A 26481-nucleotide genomic window follows, 5' to 3' on the forward strand; every position below is an offset into this window, starting at 1 on the left:
ACTAGCAGGAATTAAAAAAACTTAGCAAAAAAAACTCCAAAGGCTTTGGAGCCCAGCAGGCCCAGGTTAAACCTTAACTTGGCTGTGATGGCTAGAGTGCCATAGGTGTCTTTGCTTCCCTTATGTGGAATCCTGCTCCCCACCTTTCTGGCTCTGGCTCCTGTCTCTCTTCAAGCCCTAGGTTGGCAGGAGGGAGAAGGGAGCTGGAGAGATGTGGGAACAAGACTGACTAGGGCACTGGGCAAGAGAGTGCCCTGTGGTGTTCCCCTAAGCTCCTCCTGGGCAGAGGCACAGAGGCAGGCCTGGACCCTGCTGGGCTCCCACTGGCCACGGGAGAGTAATGGGGAAGGGCTGTTGCTGTCTCCTCAGCCCACCTCAATGCCCAGGGGCTTTTCTTCTGGGAGGGATATGAGGAGGTGGGCTCCACCCTGGGGAGTGAGCAGAGGTTTCAGGTTGCTTCCAGGTTTGCAGCCAGGAACGCGTGCCTCAGGCCCAGGTGTTCACATCCCACCCAGCTTCATTTACACCCATAAACACCTGCTACCAAAACACTGGCATTTTCACAGATACCAAGAACACGCGCAGACTGTGTTGCAGGAAGCCCTCTGCACTGGCCTCCCACTGGTCATCTGGCCCCACTTCTGCTTTTAATGACTTTCCATAAATTTGCCAACACTTTCTGACAGCCCAGTGCAGGCCCTGGCATCCCCTGTCCTCCCTCTGCTCTGACCAGAGCAGCCCTTGACTCTCCCTGCTTTGGGGAAGCTCTGCGCCACACACCCAGGCATATGCCCCACAAAGCCTCACACTGCCAGCTCAGGACTGCCCCAGACTGAAAGCTGCTCTGGCCTGGGGTGTGAGGCAGCAGGCCCATCCTGTCCACCCAACACTTCCCCAGAAGTACAGCCCAGGACCAGGACCAGGACCAGAGGGAGCACCTGGTGGGACCTGCACACTAGCCTCCAGCTTCCTCCCCTACTCATCTGTGCACCACACACACGGATACACAGACATACATAGATATATAAACACACATGCACACATGCATGAAACACACATGCATGCCCGTAAAAACTCACACACAGACATTCACTCACATACACATGGCCACACAGCCACACATACATACACACCCACAGACATACTCTCTCTCACATATAGACACACAAACATACATGGACACACATGCAAATACATGTACACAGAGACACAGGTAGACCCAGACATACACACCCATAGACATACTCTCTCACACACTCATAGACACCAACATCTATGCATAAACACACACACATACATGCACATATATATGCACACAAACACACATACACAGGCTGTGGGCACAGCGCTTTGTCCACAGCGCTCTCTCTGGCTCTGCCTGGCCCCTTGTCGAGTTCTTGACGCTATGTTCTTGTTTGACTGAACACGGGCTGACTCCTGCCTGTGTATGGCCCTCCCAGGACTGTCAGCTACTACCTGGTCTCCAGCTACACTCAGCTAGTGTCCTTTCCTCAGGTTTCTCTAGCTGTTCCAACGCTCATGTGGCACCTGTCTTACTCCCCAATGTCTGGGGCACAGGATAGGGTCCTGTGGCCATGATGTCTGCACATGGTCTACTCTTGGCAACTCAGGCTCTCAGGCACCATGGGAGATCCCTCCTTGGTCTAGAAGTCCCCTGAGGCAGGGACTATGTCATGCTCATCTTTTGTTTCCAAGCAAGAGCACCAGGCTGTCACAAAGATGTTTGTTGAGGAGCAAGGACCCGGTCTGAGGACTGGGTGGGGCCCTGGGCTGAGGCAGGTTGTTCAGTAGGGTCTGAGCCCATCTGGGCAGGCCTACCCTGTGGGGCCTGGCTCTTTGCCCCTCTCCAGTCAGTTTGTCCTTGAACAGATCCAGGAGAGTTCTCCTCATCTTCCCCTTTCTCAAGTACCAGCCAGGTAGCTGCCTTCCCAAGACTCATGAAGCCTCCTCACTCTGTTTCTTACATAATACAATGGACCAGTTCACAGGCAGAGCTCCTACCCTTATTTTGTGTTGTCAAGGACGAACGCTGCCTCCTCCCCACTTCTCACACCTTCGGCTCCCAATTCCTCCTTTCCTTTCCCCTGCAGGGCTAGCCTGATGCCTCCTTGCCCGCTGGTGCAGCCCGCGTTAGGGGCTGTTGTTGGGATGGCCCGTGGACTCCTGGGGGCCAGCTTTCCTGGCCACCCCTCCCACAGCAGCTCAGGGTACAGGGCAGAACCCATATGTCCTGGACTCTCCAGGGACCCCCCCACACACACAGCCTGGTGCCTTCCTTCACTGCACCCTCTTTACTCAGCTGGTTAAAGGCCCTGGTCACCATCCTCAAGGGTCTCTAAGGCCTGAATACCCTCTGCCAGCCCCAGCAAAGCTTGCCTTACAGCCCAGGGTACTCAGGGCAGTCTCCTATAGAAGGACCCTAGCTCTGCCTCTGCCTCTTACCCTACTAAGCCCCTCTCCACCACTCCCCTCTGGAGATAAGGGGAGAGCAAGCAGGGACCTTGCCCCACAGCCCACAACAAGGGCTTAGAGATCCCTGCTTATCAACCTCAGGCAAATAACCCAGGTGGCCAGACACACCGAGGAAAAGGCTGCGTGGGTGGGGGTGGAGGGTTGTGGGGGCTTCCCCTTGAACTTGGAGGAAAACAAACTTCATTCTTGTCCAGTCTGTCGCCATCTACCTGTGCAATCCTGCACACATCCTCTCTCATCCACTGAGGGCCTCAATGTCCCTTCTGCCAGATGAGGAGGGGCCTCTCATATAAAGTGCTGATAGCTGAGGATGCCACGGTGGTCTTCAATGTGCTAGAGGAGGAAAGAAACCTCTGCTTCAGTTTCAAAAACACATGATAAGCCCTGGCCGGTTGGCTCAGCGGTAGAGCGTCGGCCTAGCATGTGGAGGACCCGGGTTCGATTCCTGGCCAGGGCACACAGGAGAAGCGCCCATTTGCTTCTCCACCTCTCCGCCGCACTTTCCTCTCTGTCTCTCTCTTCCCCTCCCGCAGCCAAGGCTCCATTGGAGCGGAGATGGCCCGGGCGCTGGGGATGGCTCTGTGGCCTCTGCCTCAGGCGCTAGAGTGGCTCTGGTCGCAACATGGCGACGCCCAGAATGGGCAGAGCATCGCCCCCTGGTGGGCGTGCCGGGTGGATCCCGGTTGGGCGCATGCGGGAGTCTGTCTGACTGTCTCTCCCTGTTTCCAGCTTCAGAAAAAAGAAAAAAAACAAAAAAACAAAAAACACGTGATATGGTTCATACGGGCAAAGAAAGTCCACTTTAAAACTAAAGACACAGGCCTGAACAGTTCCCTGAGCTACTGATCCAGCACCAAGTAAAAACCGTGACTGCGCTGGAGAAACCAGGCATGGCCACCTCACCAGAGGGACCAAGGTGGCCACACCAGCACAAGACAGACGTGTATACCGTGCACTTCTCCAGACAGATGGCACTCTGAGGACATCCCATCACCTTCAAAGGCATTCTCGCTGAAGACGCGTAACTTTGATCTCATCATCAGGAAACTCAGAGACTTGGGCAGACTTTCCAGTCTCAAGGGCATGAAGGACAAAGGCCAGAATAAGATCCTGGACAAAGAAGGAACAAGTGAAAAAGTGGGTGAAACCTGGGTAAAGTCTGGAGTTTAGTTAATGGTGATGGAACTTAGTTTGGATGACTGCAGCTGGGTTTGTGTGACATCACAACCCTGAGAGAGGCCAAGGTGTGGGTTTGGACTCATTTCTGCAATGCTTCTGTAAGGTGACAATTGTTTCCAGAGGAAAAGTTAAAATGCATCTTGAGGCCATGTAGAAGGAAGACCTTTTAACCCAGGAGCACTGAGCAGGCTTCTGGGGGTTCGTAACGCTCCTGAAACTGTGAGCAGGAATGGCAGCACATGTCTGGAAACTCCACCCAGTTTCTAGATAGAGAACCCACTGCCTTTGTCAGATTTCCACGAGGGTTTGAACATTGAGGTCATTACCTACTGGCTGGAATGGCCTCAGTGTACAGAGGTTATGGGTGGGGAGGGTCTCCAGCCCAGGGGCTGCCCCAGTCACAGCAAAGTTCTTATCCACAGACAGCACAGCTTCTGTAGGGGTTCCTATTTCTGTTTACACAACAAAGTAGCTCCTGAGGAGGGGCTGGGGAACCATCTTGCCCTGGGGAGACACCTTCTTCACCAGCAAAATGCCTTCTTTCCAATGGGCTATATGAGGTTAAGAGAGAAGGAGACACAGGCTACTGAGGGGAGAGGGAGTGCTTAAGAACCAGTGCTGCCAGTGTGTCATGCCTCTGGAGTGGAGCCTAGATAAGCTTGAGAGAGAGAGAGAGAGAGAGAGAGAGAGGGAGAGAGAGAGAGAGAGAAAGGGAGAGAGAGCGGGAAGGAGGGAGAGAGGCAGAGACAGGCAGGAAGGAAGAGAAATGAGAAGCATCAACTAGTGGTTGAGGCACTTCAGTTGTTCATTGATTGCTTCTCATATGAGCCTTGACCAGGGGGCTTCAGCCGAACCAGTGACCCCTTGCTCAAGCCAGAGACTTTGGGCTCAAGTCAGTGACCTTTGAGCTCAAGCCAGCAACCATAGGATCATGTCAATGTCCCCATGTTCAAGCTGGGGACCCTGTGCTCAAGCCAGCAACCTTGTGGTTTCGAACCTGGGCCCTCAGTGTCCCAGGTCAACACTCTATCCACCGTGCCACCACCGGTCAGGCTAGATAAGCTTCTTGTGCTACCTCAGGTCTGCATCCTTCAGGCCCAGAACTCTTATTCCCACACTGTGATCAGGCAGGGAGAATTAAGGGAGGAAATCACATGACAAAATCATTTTGTAAGACAATATTTTCCAGTAGGAAAACCATCTTCCTAGTTGTCTTACTAACTTAATGAGACTTAATGTTGTCTCACTAACAATTATTTATTGAGTTCATGCAAACTACCAATGATCTAACCTCCCTTCTACCCATCTCCCATCCATCTACTACCAACCATCTATTCATCCATCCACCTGCCATCTATCCTTCTTCTATTTATCCATCAACCCTTTTATCCATCCAGGATCTGAGAGTGTATAATGAGATATACAACAAACTCAGAACTAAGAATACGAGATGAGTAAGATGCAAGGTGCCTATTCTTAAGAGCCAAGATAAGAATAATTCTGAAACAAAGTGGGTTGCTGCTCCTTGTAATAAAGCTTCTAACAACCCATGTTTTCAGAAGGTGAAAGAGCTACCTGTCCCACTGGCAATTAAGCAGAAGCTGGATGGCTGACCTACTATTAGGTGGAGAGAATCTTTGCACTGGGAAGAAGGAAGGTGAACCAGAGGAACCCTTCCATCCCTTTAGTAGCCAGCTCTGCTGTTGTCAGGTTCCTTGCTTTGGGCTGTGTGGAGTCATCTGCCTTCGGGAACTTACAGTTAATGAAGGAGCAAGTGGGGGGAATATGGACATACAGTAGGCCTGGCAACACGAGCTTTGGGGCAGGCCTGGGAGGGAGGGATGGATGAATGGGGGGTGGTAAATGTATGCATGGTAGAGGGATGGATAGGTAGATGATTAATGGATAGATGATAGATGGGTGGGTGGTGGATGGATGGGGAGCATCTGGTACAGATGAGGGAGTCCTGTGTGAGGAGTTGGGCATCTGAAGGAGGGCAGGAAGAGCTGTCTGGTGGAACCCACCACAGACAAGGCCAGTGCAGCCCGAGGTGTGGGCAGCCAAGTGTCACCTATGAGTTGGGCTTTGGCAGTTATATCACCTCCCAGAACTTAGAACTAAAGGGATCTTAACAATTCTCTTGTTTCCAGGAGCTTGTCAAGTAATCAGAGACCATTTGAGGACTGAAAGAGAACTGCCACATGTTACTTTGTCACAAGAGGGCAAAACATATAAAAATGACTCTTATCATTCCAGAAAAGGACTTCGTCAACTCTAGTTGCTTCTCATAGGATCCTCGACTGGGGGCAAGCCCAGGCTTTCGAATTGGTGATGTCAGCATTCCAAGTTGATGCTTTATCCACTATACCACCACAGGTCAGGTTCAGAAGAGGAGTTGTTTTTTTTTAAACATCAAAAAATCTCTATTTCCAAAGTCCTATATATTGAAGAAACTTTCAAAAAATTATTCCAAGGATCTTGTCTGTCATATTTCATCACAAAATTGGCAGAAATTTATTGAACACCAACTATGTTATAAGTGGAGACGAAGGCCCCACTCTCTGTCCCCAAGCTGACCTTCCCTCAGGGAGGTCACCCAGGAGGCTGTTTCAGTCAGACTGAAAGGAAAGTACAGCCTGGAGGCCAGTCTGCCCCAGACTGTGAACCCTTTATCACTGATGAGAGAACCAGCCCAGACAGGGAGAGGAGTGCTCTCTCAGCCCCAGCACGTGGAGGCTCAGAACAGGGCAGCCACTGGGCCGGGCTGCACAGCAGTGAGCAGAGAGCCCAGACAGAAGGTCCTGAGAGGCTTCTGCACTTCCAGCAAGGGGTCCCGAGACTCCACCAGACTGTGTCTGTAGCTGCAGCCTTAAGGAGGCAGGAACCCCACTGACCCTGCAGGGCCCACACCCCACTGCAATGGTGGGGTGAATGAATACCTATCTGTTCTCTCCTGGGAAAAGAAGACTGTAGGGTGCTAATATTGGACGAGGAGTAGGGGTTTCTGAGACTAGCCCATTGACCTGAGGAGAAACTGGAGCGGACTTTCTGAAGGACAAGAGTAACCCCAGGCAGTGGAGGTCCCTGGAAGGGGACTGTGGTTCAAACATGATCTCTGAACAGTAAGCTGAATCTCTGGGATGTTCTGTCTGTGGGGTCCACTAGATGGTCTTCTTGGGAAGCTCTGCAAGGACAAGGTCACCCAAGCCCTGTGTCACTGCAGGTCTACCAGTGGGCTTGGGGCCACAGTTTTGAAGGACATCTATATCTGTAAAATGTTCCAGGTGATTCTCATGCATCCCCACCTTTAGGGCGGTAATGCTGGATGGAGAGGAGGTGCTCCTGGGATGAGCCCCCAGGCACCATTACAGCCTCATATTTGTAAGCCTCCTCCCTCTTGATGGTGGCCAGACCCAGCAGCTGTGTGGAAGGGGAGGAGCTCACCTGGGGGTCTCTGGCACACTCCCTCTCCCCGCTCAGGTTCCTATTGTGTGCTATGTGTCTCTGGCCTGTTCCATATGTGAAGTCAGGCTCTTGGTTACTGACCTCTGGGACTCAGGGGCCTGGCTATTGTCATCTGGTGGCCAGGTGGAGACTCAGCCAAAGGCAAGGTTGGGTGTGACTCCCTTAGGAGCTGCAGGACCCACTCGTCAGAGTGTCTTCTTGGCTGACCTCCTCCCTCACATGGGTGCAGCCCTCCCCGCCACCCACCAGACTCCTGGGCTCCATCTCTCCTCTGGGCAATGTTGACCTTCAGGCTTCCTTGGGGTCCTCCGTGTGTCACGTTGCCCCTGCCTGCCTACAGACCTTCCTTGATGGATCATGGAGAGAACTGGAGTGCCCTCAACCACGCTGTACCCTCAGCCTCCCTCTAAGGGCCTCCCAACCTCCCCAGGTGGCCTAGGGCCTTATAGGGTCTTCTTACCTGGCAGGTGAGAGGCCCAAGGCACTCCTAGAGTGATCATTGGGTTGGCATCTCTCCCTCGATCAATGCCCCAAGACTGTGGCCCTGTAGGGCCAAGACCTGCCAGTGTCTCCCCCTCCACAATAATTACCTTCCCTGGTCCCAAAATGAGGTGGGCAGCAGTGGTGGTGGTGGGGTCTCAATGGCATCTGGTAATCCTGCTTCTGGGAGCCACCTGAGAGAGGAATGCGGCTGGCGTCCCACTGTGGCCAAGGCTCCTGACACTGCCGCACTGGCAGCCCTGCCAGTGTCCTTTGATTACCTGCTGAGGCTAATGAATTTGGCTTTGTGAGCCACTGTCACGCCGCGTTAGGCCCACAATGGCGAGCGATATTTTATATGAATTTCCCCCTCATCTGCGATTAGGCCATAGCAGGCTGGTCATAGCAACCGGGAGGTATGTGCAGGGAGCACTGTTCACACGCTGAACACGGCCCTTGGGCGTGTGAATCCGGCAGCATTTTCCCTTGTCTCTGTGTTTAATCTTGTCGTCCTGGCGGGCACATTGTGCTCTGAGTCGGGCACAGCAGGGCATCATGGGGTTTCTCTGGCGCCTTCACCCCTCCCACTGGGGAAAGTTAATGATATAGGAGGGAGCTCCCACCATCGAGCACAGAAACACTTTCCGATGAGGGTCAGAGGTTGCAACCCGAGTTGGGAATGCTGATCCCCTCCAGGCCTTCTATTTAGGCCCCTCCTGTGCCCTGCGCCCAGCTCGTGCCTGCACCCAGCCCTCCCAGGGAGGCAGCAGACCACCTCTTGGAGCCTGGACGGAGAGCTCTGCCAGAGAGGGGACAGGCTGTGCTGCCCCATCCTGCTCCTCCCCAGCTCAGCCCCACTACAAGAAGGGGGAAGGTTGGGGGACCAGGCACACACCAGCTGAGAACTTCATTGACACCACAAACCTTGCATGAGGGGCTTAGAGGTCCTGGGGAACCAATCAGTACTCTGAAGTGACAGGCTCCTGACTCTATTAACGCCAAAGGCACAAAACTCGTGAAAGGGCATGGCCTAGTTCCTGGGGTCACTGAAGGATGCAACTGGGGGTTACTTCCTATTGTGGATAACTCACCCCTCATGACCCCTGCCATTGCTTTTAGGCGAAATGCCCCACCTGGATGGGAGCTCTGCTCCCCACAAATCCATGCTCCCCAGCAGAGTCCCTCTTATGCTTGGACCCTAGGCTGGCCCTGTGTCACTGTGCTCCCTAGATTCATGGCCTGGTTGGCTTTCCTTCAGGGCGTCTGCTCAGGCTCTGAGCTCTGAGACCTGCCTTTCCTGCTTTGTGCCCTCCCCACTCCTCCACTTCATGGGTCAAGAAGGGGTGTTGGCCAGCTCTGGGGAAAGCAGACATTTCAGGTGTCCAGAGCCCTGCCTGGGATAGGGAACAGATAAGCTAAGCAGCAATTCTGCACCAGCCTTCATGCATGCAAAAATTCTTCACATGCTTTCTGCCCCATGAGGCAGGTTACACGGTCTTACTGCTTTGTCCCAAGCCAGGGTTCACCTCTACCTCCCAACTCCACTTACCCTGCCGGCATGTTCTAGGGGTCCAGCCACAGACCAGGCAGGTGGCAGGGAGTGTGTGTGCACATGTGTGTGTGCATGTGTGTGTGCTAAAAGTAGCAAGTGTGACCACTCTTCCCCTCATATCTTTTTTTTTTTTTTTACAGTGACAGAGAGTCAGAGAGAGGGACAGAAAGACAGGATGGAGAGAGATGAGAAGCATCAATCATCAGGTTTTTGTTGCGAGACCTTAGTTGTTCATTGATTGCTTTCTCATATGTGCCTTCACCGTGGGGCTACAGCAGACCGAGTAACCCCCTGCTCAAGCCAGCGACCTTGGGTCCAAGCTGGTGAGCTTTGCTCAAATCAGATGAGCCCGCGCTCAAGCTGGCGACCCTGGAGTCTCGAACCTGGTTCCTCCACATCCCAGTCCGACACTCTATCCACTGCGCCACCACCTGGTCAGGCATTTCCCTCATATCTTTTTTTTTTTTTTTTTTTTTTAATTTTTCTGAAGCTGGAAACGGGGAGAGACAGTCAGACAGACTCCCGCATGCGCCCGACCGGGATCCACCCAGCACGCCCACCAGGGGCTATGCTCTGCCCACCATGGGGCGATGCTCTGCCCCTCGGGGGGGGGGGGCGTCGCTCTGCTGCGACCAGAGCCACTCTAGCGCCTGGGGCAGAGGCCAAGGAGCCATCCCCACTGTCCGGGCCATCTTTGCTCCAATGGAGCCTTGGCTGCAGGAGGGGAAGAGAGAGACAGAGAGGAAGGAGAGGGGGAGGGGTGGAGAAGCAGATGGGCGCTTCTCCTGTATGCCCTGGCCGGGAATCAAACCCGGGACTTCTGCACGCCAGGCTGATGCTCTACCACTGAGCCAACCGGCCAGGGCCTCCCTCATATCTTTATACCCCCATACACACTCACACACATTCAAACATTTACACACACATGCCCACACACAGTTGGGCCCCTCTCCTCAGCTGGCCGGGTGGTGTGAAATTCTGTTCAATGAGGCTGCCACAGTAGGGTGGTGGTGGGAGTGGCAGGCACCCTGTGAACCTTACCCTAAAGCCTGGTTGACCTCTGACACAATTAGGATTGCTCTGACCCTAATCCAATCAGATGGATTACAGCCAGGGGGTGGGGGGAAGCTGAGGTTCTCCACAATGGCCTTCAGGAGATGGCCTCTCTCTGGGACCCCGGGATCCTTCACTACACCTCTGAGCCATTCACCACAATGATCAAGCCACTTCTCAGCCCCATGGCAAGTAAGGGAGGGGGGCTGCTTCTGTCCCATTTAGAACAAGTGGTGAAGGGTGGGGACTGATGCAATTGTAATCTAGCAGAAAGGGGAGAAGGTGGGATGTGTAAGAGGGAGGAGGGATGGGACAGACTGGATAGGGGAGCCACAGGGAGCAAAGGACAGAGGCGGGAGCTTGGATGTGGGGGAGTGAATGTGAGGAGAGTAAACATGGGGGTGAGTGTGGGCATGGGGCATGGGGAATGGATGTGGGAGTGTGGAGGAGTGGGTGAGAGGGCACGTGAGAGTGGGTGTGGACTTGTAGATGGTAAATGTGGGGAGAATGAACATGGGAGAGTGACGATGGGGATGTGAATAGGAGAGATCAGACAAGGGAAGTGGTTTTGGGGGCATGGATGTGGGAAGGGTGGCTTGGGGTGAGTGGACATGGAGTGTGAACATGTGGGAGTGGGTGTAGAGAAAGTGAATGTGGGTTAGTGGATGTGGGAGAGTAGACATGGAGAGAGTGGATGTGGGGGCACAGGGGGTCAGAACACTGAGGCCAGGTATCCTTGTGGCTTCTGGTGTTTAGACTTTACAGGAGAGGCTTTGAGAAACTTAGGGGATGCAGAAGAACTGAAGGAGGCTCCCTAGGCCCTGGGCACCTTCAGGTTCAGCTCTTCCCTGGAGAGGCCCTGCTGACTCCACACGGTCTGGGGCACCCTCAGTAGTCCTGGCCAGGCCCCTCATTTTGCCTCAGTTTCCTTACTTAAAACCATAGCTCTGGCCTGACCAGGCGGTGGCGCAGTGGATAGAGTGTCGGACTGGGATGCGGAAGACCCAGGTTCGAGACCCCAAGGTTGCCAGCTTGAACCTGGGCTCATGTGGTTTGAGCAAAAATTCACCAGCTTGGACCCAAGGTCGCTGGCTCCAGCAAGGGGTTACTCGGTCTGCTGAAAGCCCATGGTCAAGGCACATATGAGAAAGCAATCAATGAACAACTAAGGTGTCGCAATGCGCAACGAAAAACTAATGATTGATGCTTCTCATCTCTTCGTTCCTGTCTGTCTGTCCCTGTCTATCCCTCACTCTGACTCTCTCTCTGTCTCTGTAAAAATAAAATAAAATAAAATAATTTAAAAACAAAACAAAACAAAAAAACCCCATAGCTCTGGCTCATTTGACAAGTGTTAGGATTCAATTTATTGCTTGGTATAAAACACTGAGCACGTTGCCGGAAAGCACTGTGTACATGTGGTAGAGGAAGAGAGAGAACTCTATGAGATCCAGCTCAGGTGCCATCTTCCCTGAGAAGTGTGCCCACACAGGATACTCGGGCATATCCTTCGTCTTTCAGTCACTTGCTCAGAAACTCCTTACTAAACACCTACTGTATGCCAGGGCACACATCAGAGCTTCCCCGTGCATCTGCTGTGCATCTGCTGGGTGTTGGGGCCACATAAGATTCTTGTCCTAGAGAGGGCTGGCATTAGTGGGCCACAGACAGAGCCAGGAAATGCCGAGCAGCTCTGGGGGCCTGGAGCCACTGCCCAGGCGGGACCTGTGGGCTGAGAGCTGAAGAATGAGCAGGCACTGGACAGGACGAGGACTTTGAAGATGGGGTCACAAAGACTGCCCTTGTTTCAGACTGTGGAGTGCAGCGAGGCAGGAAACAGGGGCATGCAGCTCTGGGCAGGCAGGCAACGTCTGGGGCAGTGTCGTCTGAAGCATGCAGGGAGCAGACGTGCCCACTTGAGGAAGCCATGAGGCTCCAGTGCCTCCCGGGGAGAAGCAGAGGTCAGGCAGGCCTCGGGGCTTCCACAGCCTTGTTGACTGAGATGCTCATGGGCCTGAGCACAGTTGGAAGAGTGCAGTTTGGAACTGACGATGACAGGACCCGATATACTGATGTGTGAAGGAAGGACAGAACCTGCATCCAGTGAGGGCAATGCCATGTGAACAATGGATGACCTCACAGGGTCCTCCAGGCTAGTCATGTAGCCCGGGGCTGCACAGAAAAAACAAGCCAGGGCCATTAGATGGGATGGGTTGTCCAAGGTGTCCTTGCTCAAGCTCCTGACTCCCCTTCTAGGCTTAACCTCTCCCACTCTGTCCAAGAAGAGACTGCTGTACAGCCTGGCATTGGTTATGACCACTGGGCCACAAAACCTCATGCAAATCAGATGCTCCCAATTCCTTTATTTCCCACAGAATGAAAGAAAACCTAACTGAGTCATGAGCTGACAGATTTTTTAAATGTTTTGATGACAGATTACTAGGTGATTTTTGGCACATGTAATTTTAAAAAATGCAAAGGATCAAAAAACATATTACATATATATATCTCTCTCTCTCTGTCTCTCTCTCTCTCAAAACTCTCCCACATTACCTATTCATGTGGACTGGCATCCTCACCCTGAGATCGGTAAAACCAGCTAACATTATACTCGGTAGTAAAAGACTGAAAGCTATTCCTCAAAGATCAAGAGGAAATCAGAACTCCTATTCTGCCCACTGCTCTTCAACACTGTTCTGGAGGCTCCAGCCAGGGCAACTGAGCAAGAAAAAAATCATAATAAAGAGTGTACGAATCGGAAGGAAGAAGGAAAAGAAGAAAACAGTATCTGTTAGCAAACAGCATGAAAATCCTTAAGGCATGCACAGAAACTATCAGAGGTGATAAACCCGCAGCAACGTTACATTGTATAAGATCAATACTAAAAATCAACTGTTTCTTTACACCAGCAATGAACAATCTAGGCACGAGATTAAAAAAATTCCACCTTCTATAGTATCGGAAATAATAATATACTTAAAAAATAAATTTAACCAAAGAAATGCAAAACTTGTACACTGCAAAGAATAAAATGTCATCGAAATTAAAGACAGAAGTAAGTGGAAAGATACCCCATGTTAATGGACCAGGAGACAATATTGTTAAGATGACCATAGTCCCAGAATTTATTTGCAGATTCAAAGCAATCCTTAAAAATTCAAGGTTATTGCAGAAATTGATGAGCAGATCCTAAAATTCATGTAGAATGGTAAGGGGCCCCAAATAGCCAAAACAAGCCTGGGAAGGCAGAACCAAGTTAAGGACTCATACTTTCAGATTCCAAAATTTACTGCAGGTAGTCAATATGGTATGGCCTGGGCATCAATGGGATAAACGTGTTTACCAATGGGACAGAATAGAACCCAGAAATAACCCCCCACTTTTCTTCCTGACTTCCAGATGGGGCCTGACCTCATCTGAAACAGCCTTTCTCCACCACCTTATGGTAGCCTCTCCACGTAGGACAGGCTTTCTCAAATCCTACTGTTTCCTTCTGAGGGAATGGGAACAGTAAGAGCCTCTATTTGGACTCTGAAGCCAGGAAGCCAGATGGCACCACGACCCTATCTAAGGTCCCCGGCCATGGTGTAAATGCTGACCATTCTTCCTTGCCTCACAACACCATTGACCAAGACACAGCATGGAACCCACATAGGCAGAAACTGTACCATATACATGCTTGCTAATGTGCACACACATGTACTCATACACACGCACGCACACACACCACATGACACACACATGTACATTTGCACACACCACACACATGGACACATCACACATGTATATACATGAACTAAACACATACATGCACACAACATATGCACACCACACATACTACACACATATACTCAAGCATGAGCACACTCATACACACATAGTCATGTACAACATGCACAAATGCTCCATGCTCACACATGTACACACATGCATACACACACACACATACACGGACTCATGCATACATGTCCCCACATGCCTGATGTGCCACATTGCCCTGTGGACCTAATTCCTCCCCCACATATCAGTGGCCATCCCCATGGGGAACTCCTAAGTAATTACTCTTACAGTAACTCTGTAAAGTCAGCTAAGTAGCAATTATTTTTCCATTTTGTAGATGGGGATGCTGATGCTCCAGGAAGTGAGCAAACTTGCTGGTCAAGGTCACACTGTATGACCTCCCCCACCAAGCTCTAGAGAACCCAGACTCACCTGGGGAGGATTGTCATAATCACCTGACACTGAGGAGTCCTGGGTCCTTGAACAAACAGTCAGGTCCCACCATTTCTCAAAGCAACACTCAGCTATGTTGTGGACCATAAATGGCAAAAAGCCTTTGTAGATTCGAGGCTTAGCAAAAGGCTAAGTTCTCCCCCCTTCACCTCCATATTGGCTATGATGCTGAGTATTTGCACCCACTTCACTGCTTCCTTAAGTTGCTGGAAGCAATTTACATGCCCTTCCTCTTACTCTTTGTTTGTTTAGATGTTGGTTGATTTCACTTATGCATGGTAGGGGGATTCCTGTTTATGCCTTGGGAGAGTTCCTGTTTTAGCCTTGGATGTTTAACTTTGTATCAAGGACTTCCTTGATTTGCATATGACTATATAATAAAGCAAACTGGGGCTTTGGGGCACTCGGATATTGCCATCAGCATTTGAAAAGTCCTGCGGGTCTCATTTTTTCTTAATAAGTGTGTTTCCTTAATTCGGCACCGTTATTAGGAGCCGTGCTGGTCCGCGGCACAGCTACACTCTCAGGACTCCTCCTCAGCAGGCCCTTGCTATACTCATGCCAGCAGTCCAAGGACCTGGTGAATCTTCCTCCCAGACATCTCTTGTTATTTTTCCTTCCTCTGCATTCCCAGGTTGGCTGCACCAGCGCACATCCCATCCTTCATGCTCATTTCTCAAGGTGACTTTGACATGCCATCAGGGGGTGGGGTTTGTGATCCCCACCACAGATTCTGGTTGGGCCTTCAAAACTGCCTCAATCCATAAATGTGGCAATGCATGGCCCCTGAGACTAGATCCCAAAAGGCGATATGAAGTCACATCAGGAAAATGGCAGAGTAGGAAGTGCTAAGGTCACTTTCTGCCCCTCCACAGAAACATGGGGGAAAAAATCAAGAAAAAACTGTCACATCCTCAGAACTCTGAAAAGGAGCCCAAGGTTTTCAGCATCCAAGCAAATTCTGAGTCAAGGAAAATTCTGACAAGGTTGAGAAGCTTTCTGGTGTTTTTACACGGCCATGGCCCACCAGTCTCTGTGGCACAGTGAAGTCTTGAGATGACAGTCTTTGTTGTTTCCATGTGGGTAGATGGCTCTGGAGGGAGTGTAGTGGACTTTGTTCCCAAGAAGTTTGTTTGGTTTGACCTGTCTTGGGTTCCCTGAAGGACGGATATCTAAATCGGAACTCTCATAGTGGAGGGTGTTTCTTGAAATATTAAAAATCAAATGAATAAGCCTGACCAGGCGGTGGCACAGTGGATAGAGCGTTGGACTGGGATGCAGAAGACACAGGTTCGAGATCCCGAGGTCGCCAGCCTGAGCACGAGCTCATCTGGTTTGAGCAAAAGCCCCCCAGCTTGAACCCAAGGTCTCTGGCTCCAGCAAGGGGTTACTCGGTCTGCTGAAGGCCCGCGGTCAAGGCACATATGAGAAAGCAATCAATGAACAACTAAGGTGTTGCAACGCGCAATGAAAAACCAATTATTGATTCTTCTCATCTCTCTCCGTTCCTGTCTGTCTGTCCCTGTCTATCCCTCTCTCTGACTCACTCTGTCTCTGTAAAAAATAAAAAAATAAAAAATAAAAATCAAATGAATAAGCCACTGCTACCTGGGGAAAAGGTAGAATTCATTTCCTGGGAGGAAAAGCCGGGAGAAGAGCTATGTTGCTGAAAAGCTCCTGTGTATCCTGGAAGGGCTAAAGTTACATGCATATCAAAGACAGGATGCATGCTCAGGGAGTATCTTAAGCTTTCATGTCCAGCTGATCTCTAGGTTCAGTGGAAGGGAGCAAAACTAAGGCAGAGCTGTGAGCAGACTAGCAACATGGAAAGAGTGCACAGCATGCAGCCAATCTAAAAAAACCAGAAGAGTATTTTTTTTCCTTTTATTTGCATTTTTTTTTTGCTCCAGAATATTAAGGAAATTTCTGCCAAACCATTAGCTGACCACAACCTAAAGAAATAGATACTTCAGCCTGACCTGTGGTGGTGCAGTGGATAAAGCATCGACCTGGAAATGCTGAGGTCGCCAGTTCAAAACCCTGGGCTTGCCTGGTCAAGGCACATGTGGGAGTTGATGCTTCCTGCTCCTCCCCCCTTCTCTCTCTGTCTCTCTCCCCTCTCTCTCTCCCTCCCCATCTCTCTCTCTCTCCTTTCTAAAAAAAATGAATAAATAAAATAAAAATAGAAATAGATACTTCAGAGACCACACATACCAAAGAATACACTAGTAAAAAACAGTTTAAAAAAGTCACTAAACAAATAGGTAACTATAAGGCATGACAAGTACAAGAAACCCTGAGGATGACATTTTCCAGACTTATCATATTATAATACTAAAAGAGGTACATAATTTCAACCAAAAATTATGAGGTATGCAAAGAAACAAGAAAATCTAGATGAAATGGAGAAATTCCTAGGCAAACACAAACTACTAAAACTAACTCAAGAAGAAATATAAAATCTGAATAGATCTAGAACAAGTCAAAAGGTTGAATCAGTAGTTTTACACCTCTCAACAAAGAAAAGCTTGGAGGAATTATACCTAATATTTAAAGAAGAATCAACACCGATCATTCTTAAACTCTCCCAGAAAGCAAGAGGAAGGAACACTTTTAAACACATTCTGTGGCGCCAGCATTACCCTGTTACCAAAACCAGACAAAGACAAGAAAAGAAACTATAAACCAATATCTTTTATAAACACTAATGCAGGAATCCTCAATAAAATCCTTGCAAGCCAAATCATCTAGCAGATGAAAAGAATTGTACATCATGGCCAAGGAAGCTCTATCTCAAGAATGGAAGGGTGGTTCAATGTATTGTAGAAACATCAACCAGCACTAACACATCCCATTAATAGAATAAAGGGGACACCACATGATCATTTTAATAGATGAAGAAAAAGATTTTTTAATGTAATCCAACACTTTCATGATAAAATTAAACAGACTACGAAAATGAAGGAATTTTTTCAATCTGAGAAAGCATGTAATAACAAACCCACAGCTCAAATAATACTCAAAGTTGAATGACTGGACGTTTTTTCTCTCTCTCTCTTTTTTTTAACAGAGACAGAGAGTCAGAGAGAGGGATAAATAGGAACAGACAGACAGGAACGAAGAGAAATGAGAAGCATCAATCATCAGTTTTTTCATTGCAACACCTTAGTTGTTCATTGATTGCTTTCTCATATGTGCCTTGACCACGGGCCTTCAGCAGACCGAGTAACCCCTTGCTTGAGCCAGCGACCTTGGGTCCAAGCTGGTGAGCTTTGCTCAAACCAGATGAGCCCGTGCTCAAGCTGGTGACCTCGGGATCTCGAACCTGTGTCTTCCGCATCCCAGTCCAATGCTCTATCCACTGCGCCACCGCATGGTCAGGCCGTTTTCTAAGATCAAGAAAAAGACAAGGCTGGCCACTCTTGCCACTTTTATTCAACAGAGTACTGGAAGTGCTAGCCAGAGCAATTAGGCAAGAAAAAAAAAGTCCATCAATTGGAAAGGAAGAGTTAAAAGTATCTCTATTCACTGATGACATGATATCATATATAGAAAATCCTAAAGAATCCACGAAAATTTTCAGAGCTAATGAACAAATTGAGCAAAATTGTAGGATGCAGAATTCAAACACAAAAACCAATTTCATGACTATGTATCAACAATGAATGATTAGAAACAGAAATTAAGAAAACAATTTCACCCTGGCTGGTTGGCTCAGTGGTAGAGTGTAGGCCTGGCATGCACAAGTCCCGGGTTTGATTCCCAGCCTTGGCACACAGGAGAAGCTCCCATTTGCTTCTCCACCCTGCCCCCTCTCCTTCCTCTCTGTCTCTCTCTTCCCCTCCCGCAACCAAGGCTCCATTGGAGCAAAGTTGGCCCAGGTGCTGAGGATGGCTCCATGGCTTCTGCTTCAGGTGCTAGAAAGGCCCTGGTTGCAACAGAGCAATGCCCCAGATGGGCAGAGCATCACCCCCTGGTAGGCATGCCGGGTGGATCCCGGTCGGGCTCATGCGGGAGTCTGTCTGACTGCCTCCCCATTTCCAACTTCAGAAAAATAAAAAATAAAAAACCCAACAAAAAAAATTTCATTTACAATAGCATCAAATAAAATAATATACTTAGGGATGTGTTAACCAAGGATGTACAGACTTGTTCACTGACAACTACAAAACTACTGAAAGAAGTTAAGCAACACCTGAATAAATGAAAGGCGCCCTGTGTTCATGGATCGGAAGACGTAATATCGTTAAGATGGCATACTCCCCAAAGTGCTCTGCAGATTCAATAAAATCCCCATCAAAATCTCAATAGCTATTTTTACAGAAATGGAAAAACAAATCCCAAAATTTGTGTGAAATTGGAAGGGACCCCAAATAGCCAAAGCAATCTTGTAAAAGAAAAACAAAGTTGGAGAACTTATTCTTCTCAAATTTAAAACATACAACAAAGCTACAGCAATCAAAATCATGTGGTATCAGCAGAAGGATAGGCATATATACCAATGGAATGGAATTGAGAGTCCAGAAACAAGTCCACACACCTATTGCCAGTTGATTTTTGACAAGAGTGCTAAGACCATTCAATAAGGAAAAAAGAGTCTGTTGAACAGATGGTGTTGGAATAACTGAATTTCCACATACAAATGAATGAAGCTGGACCCTAACCTCATACCAGATACAAAAATTAACAATACAGATCAAAGATTAAATGTAAGAGATAAAACTACAAAACTCTTAGGAGAAAACATAGGTATAAATCTTTGTAGCCTTAAATTAGGCAATGCTTACTTTGATATGGTATCTAAATAAATAAGTTAGACTTCACCAAAATTAAAAAATTTTTGTGCATCAAAGGACACTGTCTCAAAAGTGAAAGGGCAATCTACAAAATGGGAGAAAATATTTGCAAATCAAGTGTTGACAAAGATGTGGAGAAAACTGGAATGTTAAAATGGTGCAGTTGCCATGAAAAACAGTTTGGTGGTTCCTCAAAAACTTAAACATAGGTCCTGGTGGGTTGGCTCAGCAGTAGAGCATGGGCCAGGTGTGTGGAATTCCTAGGTTCGATTCCCGGTCAGGGCACACAGGAGAAGCAACCAGCTGCTTCTCTGCCCCACCCCCTTCTTCCTCTCTATCTGTCTTCTCTGTCTTTCCCTCCTGCAGCCATAGCTCTGTTAGAGCAAGTTGGCCCTGGGCACTGAGGATGACTCCATGGCCTCCACCTCAGGTGCTAAAATAGCTTGTTGCAGAACCAGGGAGAGTGGCCCCATATGGGCAGAATACTGCCCCCTAATGGGCTTTCCAGGTGGATCCCGGCTGGGGTGCATGTCTGTGCCTCCACTCCTCTCACTGAATAAAAAGAAAAATACAAAAAAACACAAAAAACAAAACCTTAAACATAGAATTGTCCTGAAACTGAGCAATTCTACTCATCCACTCCAAAGGTTTTGAAAACAGGTATTAAGAAATAGCTGTAGGGCCTGACCTGTGGTGGCGCAGTGGATAAAGCGTTGACCTGGAACACTGAGGTCACCGGTTCAAAACCCTGGGCTTGCCTGGTCAAGGCATATATGGGAGTTGATGCTTCCTGCTCCTCCCCCCCTTCTCTCTCTCTCTCTCTCTCTCTCTCTCTCTCCTCTCTAAAATGAATAAATAAATAAAAATTAAAAAAAAAAAAAAAAGAAATAGCTGTAGGCCCTGGCCGGTTGGCTCAGTGGTAGAGCATCGGCCTGACGTGCAAAAGTCCCGGGTTCGATTCCTGGCCAGGGCACACAGGAGAAGCGCCCATCTGCTTCTCCACCCCACCCCCTCTCCTTCCTCTCCATCTCTCTCTTCCCCTCCCGCAGCCAAGGCTCCATTGGAGCAAAGTTGGCCCGGGTGCTGAGGATGGCTCCATGGCCTCTGCCTCAGGTGCTAGAATGGCTCTGGTTGCGACAGAGCAACGTCCCAGATGGGCAGAGCATCGCCCTTTGGTGGGCCTGCTGGGTGGATCCTGGTCAGGCGCATGCGGGAGTCTGTCTGCCTCCCCATTTCCAGCTTCAGAAAAATAAAAAAAAAAGAAATAGTTGTATAAAAATGTTCATAGAAGCACTGTGCACAATGATCCAAGGTGGAAATAACCCAAATGTCCAATAGTGATGAATACATAACAGAATGGGGTATATCTATTCAGTGGACTACTATTCAGTCATAAAAGGAATAAAGTGCTGTAACATGCTACAGTGTGGACGACTTTTGAAAACATCCTGCTAATGAAAGGAGCCTTTCTTTCTCTCTCCAACTACCATATTGTAAGGGAGCCCAGGTCACATAGGCCCAGCCTCTTGTGGGTATTTCCACTGACCGCTACATCGACCACCAGATGTGTGAGAGAACAAGGATTAGCTGACAGGCAGAGGCCAACCCTGCCTGCAGGTGCTGCACTCTGATCCGTTGGGATATATGACAGATCATCATTATTTAAACCAGCGATTCTCAACCTTTTTCATCTCATGGCACACAAAATTGAATTACTAAAATTCTGTGGCACACCAAAAACTATATTATATATATTTTTTCCAATCTGACAAAATAAATAGGTATAGTTTTTCATTCATTTACATCGGGTGGCTATTGTTGTGTTGGCTGTTGTCAAATTTTTATTTGACAACCTAAGGGAAAAGAGGTTGGTGCCCCTGACTGAATAGTTAGGTAATTCTTTCAGCAGTCCAGTGTGCCTGCCATGTCACAACAGTTGAAAATTGCTGGTTTAAACCATTACATTTTGAGAAAAATTGCTCTTCATCAAAAACCTGACCGGGTTGTGGCTCAGTAGATAGAATGTTGACCTGAAACGTTAAGGACCCAGATTCAAACCCCGAGGTCGCTGGTTTGAGCTTGGGATCATAGACATGACCCTGTGGTTGCTGGTTTGAGCCCAAGGTTGCTGGCTTGAGCAGGGGGTCAGTGACTCCACTGGAGCCAACCTCTTCCCCCTCAGTCAGGTATGTATAAGAAGCAATCAATGAACAACTGAAGTGCTGCAACTATAAGTTGATGCTTCTTATCTCTCTTTCTTCCTGTCTGTGTCTGTCCCTGTCTCTCTCATATTCGTGCATGCTAAAAAAAAAAAAAAAAAAAAAAAAAATACAACATGCAGCTCTCCTCCTTTCTCTCTTTCCAGAAATTACCCGTGGCTCCAGGACCCTGGATAGCTTCCCCCATGTGCCTCTTAACCCCCAACCCTCCCCCCCCCCCGTTTTTTGCTCTTTTCCTTCTAAGACCTGTCTGAAGTGTCCCCCCGCCCCCCCTCCCCCGCCATGCAATTTCCTTTTAGTGGAAGCCGGAGAAATCTGTGCGGTCCTGTGCTCTTCCCAAGTTCCAGGAGCCCCTCAGAGCCAGCAATCATCGGAAGAAACCACATCAGAGATACCAACCTCCTAAGGTCTGCGCAGCACGCACACCTGTTGGAGGCACTGCTTCCATGCCCAGAGATGGGTGAGACACCAGGTCAGAGCAGAGTAGCTGTTTAGGGGCTGCTCCACCCACAGGCTGCCACCTGCACCCGGAAGTCATACCTTTGTCTAGCACAGGGCCGAAAATGGCCAGGCTGTTGTTGATGGTGGTGCAGTTCCACCGGCGTCCACGGAACTGGTGCTGACACTCCTTGATGCTGATCCTCACACCCTCTGCCACACTGGGCATGATGTCCACGTAGTTCCGGCAGAAGCGTAGCTGTTTGGGTACTAGACCCGGGATGCTGGCGCAGAGGATAGGCTGTGTGCCCAGGGACAAATACTGGGGCCCAACAGCCAGGGACCTGGGAGAGAAGGGCAAGGAGGCCTGGTAAGTTGGAAAGCTGCCCTTGCAGCCTGCAAAACAGGAGCAGAAGCTGGGTCTTCCTTGGAGAGAGCACATGAGCCCTTTCCTTTGGGGCACTTGTGCAGTCCAGGGTGAGATGTGCGTTCACCCTGGAGGTAACCTGTCCCTATACTGCAACCATGATTTAGCAGAAAACCTTAAGATGAGCCTGGGTCATGATGGTGGGAAGTGAATCAAGGAAGGGCAGAGGTTGCCTGCTGCCTAGAGCAGGGGCTGCTGGTCTGGGGCAGCAGCAGGGGTGCGACAGGTGAATCAGTGGCCTCAACAGAAATGAAAACGTGTCCCAAGGAAGATGAGTTCAAGAATGTTCACAGAGCTGAGATCACGAGTACAGACTTGGGAGCCACTGGTGTGCGGCACAGGAGTGTGGCTAACAGAGCTTCTGTAGTAGAATGCTGCTAGGAGACAGAGGGGCAGGTACTGTAGGGGGCCTGGCACGGGTACCTGCGCTCCATTCCTCTGAGACAAAAGCCGGCCACACCATGGATGGAAACAGAGACCAGGGTGGCGGTTCTCTCATGCACACAGCAGGACAGGCCTGACTGTGGCACGAAAAATGTTTCTCAGGCTGCAGAATGGTCTCCACTGTTCACAAATACCTAAATTTAAATGAAGTAAAATGACATAAAAAGAGAGAAACTTGGTTCTACGTTGCATCAGCCACTGATGGCCCAAGGCTACCATGGTGGAGGGTTAGATATTGGACATTTCAGTCCCTGTGAAGTTCTACTGGACCACAGTGGACCAGAGTGACAGAGTGCTCTGTGTTTGATTGCACATGTGTTTATGTGTCAGAACTGACTTGACCATGTACATTTTACTGTATGTAATTGCACCTCGATTTAAAAAAAAACTCTAGGTCCTCTTGGCAAGAGGATGGAGAAAGAGCTTCTCCAACCTGTCAGGTGATGCACAGTCCTGCTACTTCTGGACTTGCCATTTCCATAGTGGGTACTCCACCATCCTGCCACCCCGGTCCACCTCCACAGCTGGTGCCGGCTGTCCTGCTGCCTGTGGACATTTCCACCTCCACAGCTGGTGCCGGCTGTCCTGCTGCCTGTGGACATGTCCACCTCCACAGCTGGTGCCGGCTGTCCTGCTGCCTGTGGACATGTCCACCTCCACAGCTGGTGCCGGCTGTCCTGCTGCCTGTGGACATTTCCACCTCCACAGCTGGTGCCGGCTGTCCTGCTGCCTGTGGACATTTCCACCTCCACAGCTGGTGCCGGCTGTCCTGCTGCCTGTGGACATTTCCACCTCCACAGCTGGTGCCGGCTGTCCTGCTGCCTGTGGACATTTCCACCTCCACAGCTGGTGCCGGCTGTCCTGCTGCCTGTGGACATGTCCACCTCCACAGCTGGTGCCGGCTGTCCTGCTGCCTGTGGACATTTCCACCTCCACAGCTGGTGCCGGCTGTCCTGCTGCCTGTGGACATGTCCACCTCCACAGCTGGTGCCGGCTCTCCTGCTGCCTGTGGACATGTCCACCTCCACAGCTGGTGCTGACTGTCCTGCTGCCTGTGGACATGTCCACCTCCACAGCTGGTGCTGACTGTCCTGCTGCCTGTAGACATGTCCACCTCCACAGCTGGTACTGACTGTTCTGCTGCCTGTGAACATGCTGTCTCTGCAGTGCTTGGTGGCACTGGCAGGCTGACCTCTGCACCTCAGTACTCCCTTCACCCCGGGGTGGATAGTTCCAGGTTGTGTAATCGTCTCTCCTATCAACTGCTGATATTATAGAGGTGCTGCAGGGTCTCTAGGAAGGGGCTATAGAGACCTTCAGGTTGGCGGGTGAGGCCCCATATCCAAGGGGCCCACTGGGAGGGTGGTTCTAGGGTACCAGTATACATGGTTTCTGCATGCACCATCACCAGGAATATGCTGACTCTTAACATAGATGTACCCATGCTCACTCAAGCCCTGGGCAGTGCATGCTCTGCCCTCTTCCTCCTCAGGGAGCCTATTCCCTCCTTCCTCTGGACTGTTTGGTGTGGGGCATCTCAGGCCCAGATCAGGGTCCAGCAGCCCCTGCCTGGACCTTTGCTTATCTGGAAGATTACTAGCCAGACTCCAGGGGGAAGGCCTTTCTCCTTTCTTGTTTGATGAGGAGACCAAAGAAATGGCAACTTGACTAATGCCTCAACCAGAACTCCTAGAGGTTTTTCTTATTTAGCACCTCCACTCCCTGGGGAGGGCTGAGTACCTCAAGAAGATGGGGCAAAGGCTTTTGTGTCCTTCAGCAACCACACATTCATATTATGATACTGATGTTGGGTAAGTTCTCCTCTAAGTCTAACTCAGTTCCATCTAGCTTTGATGAGAGGAATAGGAAACAGAAAGAAGTCTGCTCTCTGAAGTACAAAGCAGATCCTATCTTCTTTCCCCCTTCAGTCTCCAAAATCTTCAAAGGCTACTTTGCCTGAGGCACAAAGCCTGGGCTCTTCAGCTCCTGTGCACCTGCCGCCTCAGACACTCAAAGAACATTTTCTCATTGCAGGTCCTGCTGGTATGTGGATTTCTCCAGCTTGTTCCTTTCACACCCTGAAGGCCCTGCATCTGGGCCACACCAGACTCCCCACATTTTTTCTGTCTCCAGAGTAGGGCTTTGTCTCACTAACCCACTGCCACACACATGTGCAGTTCCACCTTATTTAGTCAGCCAGCTGGAGAGTGGGCCACTTCTCCGTGGACGACATGAATGAGGGTTTCCCACATACGATATCTTCCTATCCCATGCCCTCCTGTCCAAACCCTCAACAACCTGTGTGTTCCCATCATTCCTGTCCTTCTTCTATGCCTGTCCTTCTTCTAGGTTATGCACATCTCTCAGGGGTCAAACCTGTCTTCCTCCAGGAGTGTCCACCCACTTTGCACCCGGATGTCCTATCAAAACCAAGTTTCTTTTCTGTGCATGTTGGCTTCCATGTCCCTGATTCTGAGGGAGGCCCAGCTTCCAGACTCTTGGCCTTTTGGGTCCCTTGCATGTCCCCACCCTGATATCCTAGAGCTCTTCCTGCCCTGACCATAATGAGCTCAAATGTCTTGAGGAGCCTCAAATCAGCCATGACCTTGTGCCTGACACTGAAGATCTCCCCTATCCCCATCTGAGTCTGTGTCCCCGGTATGGTGGGTGATGGCAGGGGCTGGCTCATTCATTCACTCCTTGTGGAACTCAGTGAGTGTGAGAGCCAGGCCTGACTCTCTCAGGTTTCTTTTGTGACTGCCTGATAGTCCCAGGACCCTAAAGTTTCCAGAAAGGCCAGCCCTCTGTTTTTACCTCATTTGTTTGATCTCTCTTCTAGGGGACACATTCTGCATTCTGCCCTGCGTGGATAACTCTGAGTGGGAGCCTCTGTGCCAACCTGGCACTTGGCTTCCTGATGGACAAGTTGGAGCCAAGTGGACAGGTGGCAGGATGTGCTGAGGTCAGCTGTCTCTGACTTCAGGAACAACCAGTTGGTTGGAGTAAGGCCTCCAGGCTGGAGAAGTTGGGATTGGACTGCTGCTCCAGCATAGAGTCGGGGTAAGAGGGCAAGGAGGGGCAGGGGGCAATGGGGAGAGACAGTCGGTAACTTATCTGCACGCCCCCTGCCCCTTGGCCACTTGGGCACGGAGACCATAAAGAGAGAGCACAATGCCCAGACCCTGGTTCTCACTACCTCTTCTTCCTGTCTAGTCCACTCCAGCTGGTTTTTATGACACCTACCCACCAGATGGCCCTGTCCCAGCCCAAGGGACTGAACAGCCTATGTTGATGCTGTACGTGGATGGATGGCTCTGCCTGCCTCAGGCTGAGATCAGTGTATATCTCTGAACCTTCGTGTCCCCACTTCTGAACCCTGCCTAGCAAGAAGCAAGTGCTGGGGGCTCCACATCAAGAGCTAGGAGTCAAAATCTTCTCGGTGGTACATCCACCAGGTCACATGCCCACACCCACTGGGCACCAGCGGGATTGACTTGGAATCACAGTACCAGGGGTGGGGGTGACTCCCTCTGCAGTGAGTGGGTAGATGCAGGTATAGAGCCCGTGGAGAAGGCTGACTGTCCAGCAAGAAGCTGGGTGGAGGAAGGAACAATTGTGGCTCAGGCTCTTTTAGAAAATTCCATGGTCCATCCATGGGGGAGCCCACCTCTCACCAGAAGGAAAATTCGCAGAGTTGAATAT

General features: G+C 49.9%; 1 protein-coding gene across 1 annotated transcript in view; it reads right to left on the reverse strand.

The window, feature by feature from the left end:
- Positions 1–26481, reverse strand: part of WNT3A (Wnt family member 3A) — a 50277-nt gene that overhangs the window by 12666 nt on the left and 11130 nt on the right. The window contains exon 2 of the mRNA XM_066266283.1: positions 22011–22252. Coding sequence (XP_066122380.1) covers positions 22011–22252 — 242 coding nt within the window. The remainder of the gene's footprint in view (positions 1–22010; positions 22253–26481) is intronic.

This window comes from Saccopteryx bilineata, chromosome 1, assembly GCF_036850765.1.
Source record: "Saccopteryx bilineata isolate mSacBil1 chromosome 1, mSacBil1_pri_phased_curated, whole genome shotgun sequence".
Lineage (NCBI taxonomy): Eukaryota > Metazoa > Chordata > Mammalia > Chiroptera > Emballonuridae > Saccopteryx > Saccopteryx bilineata.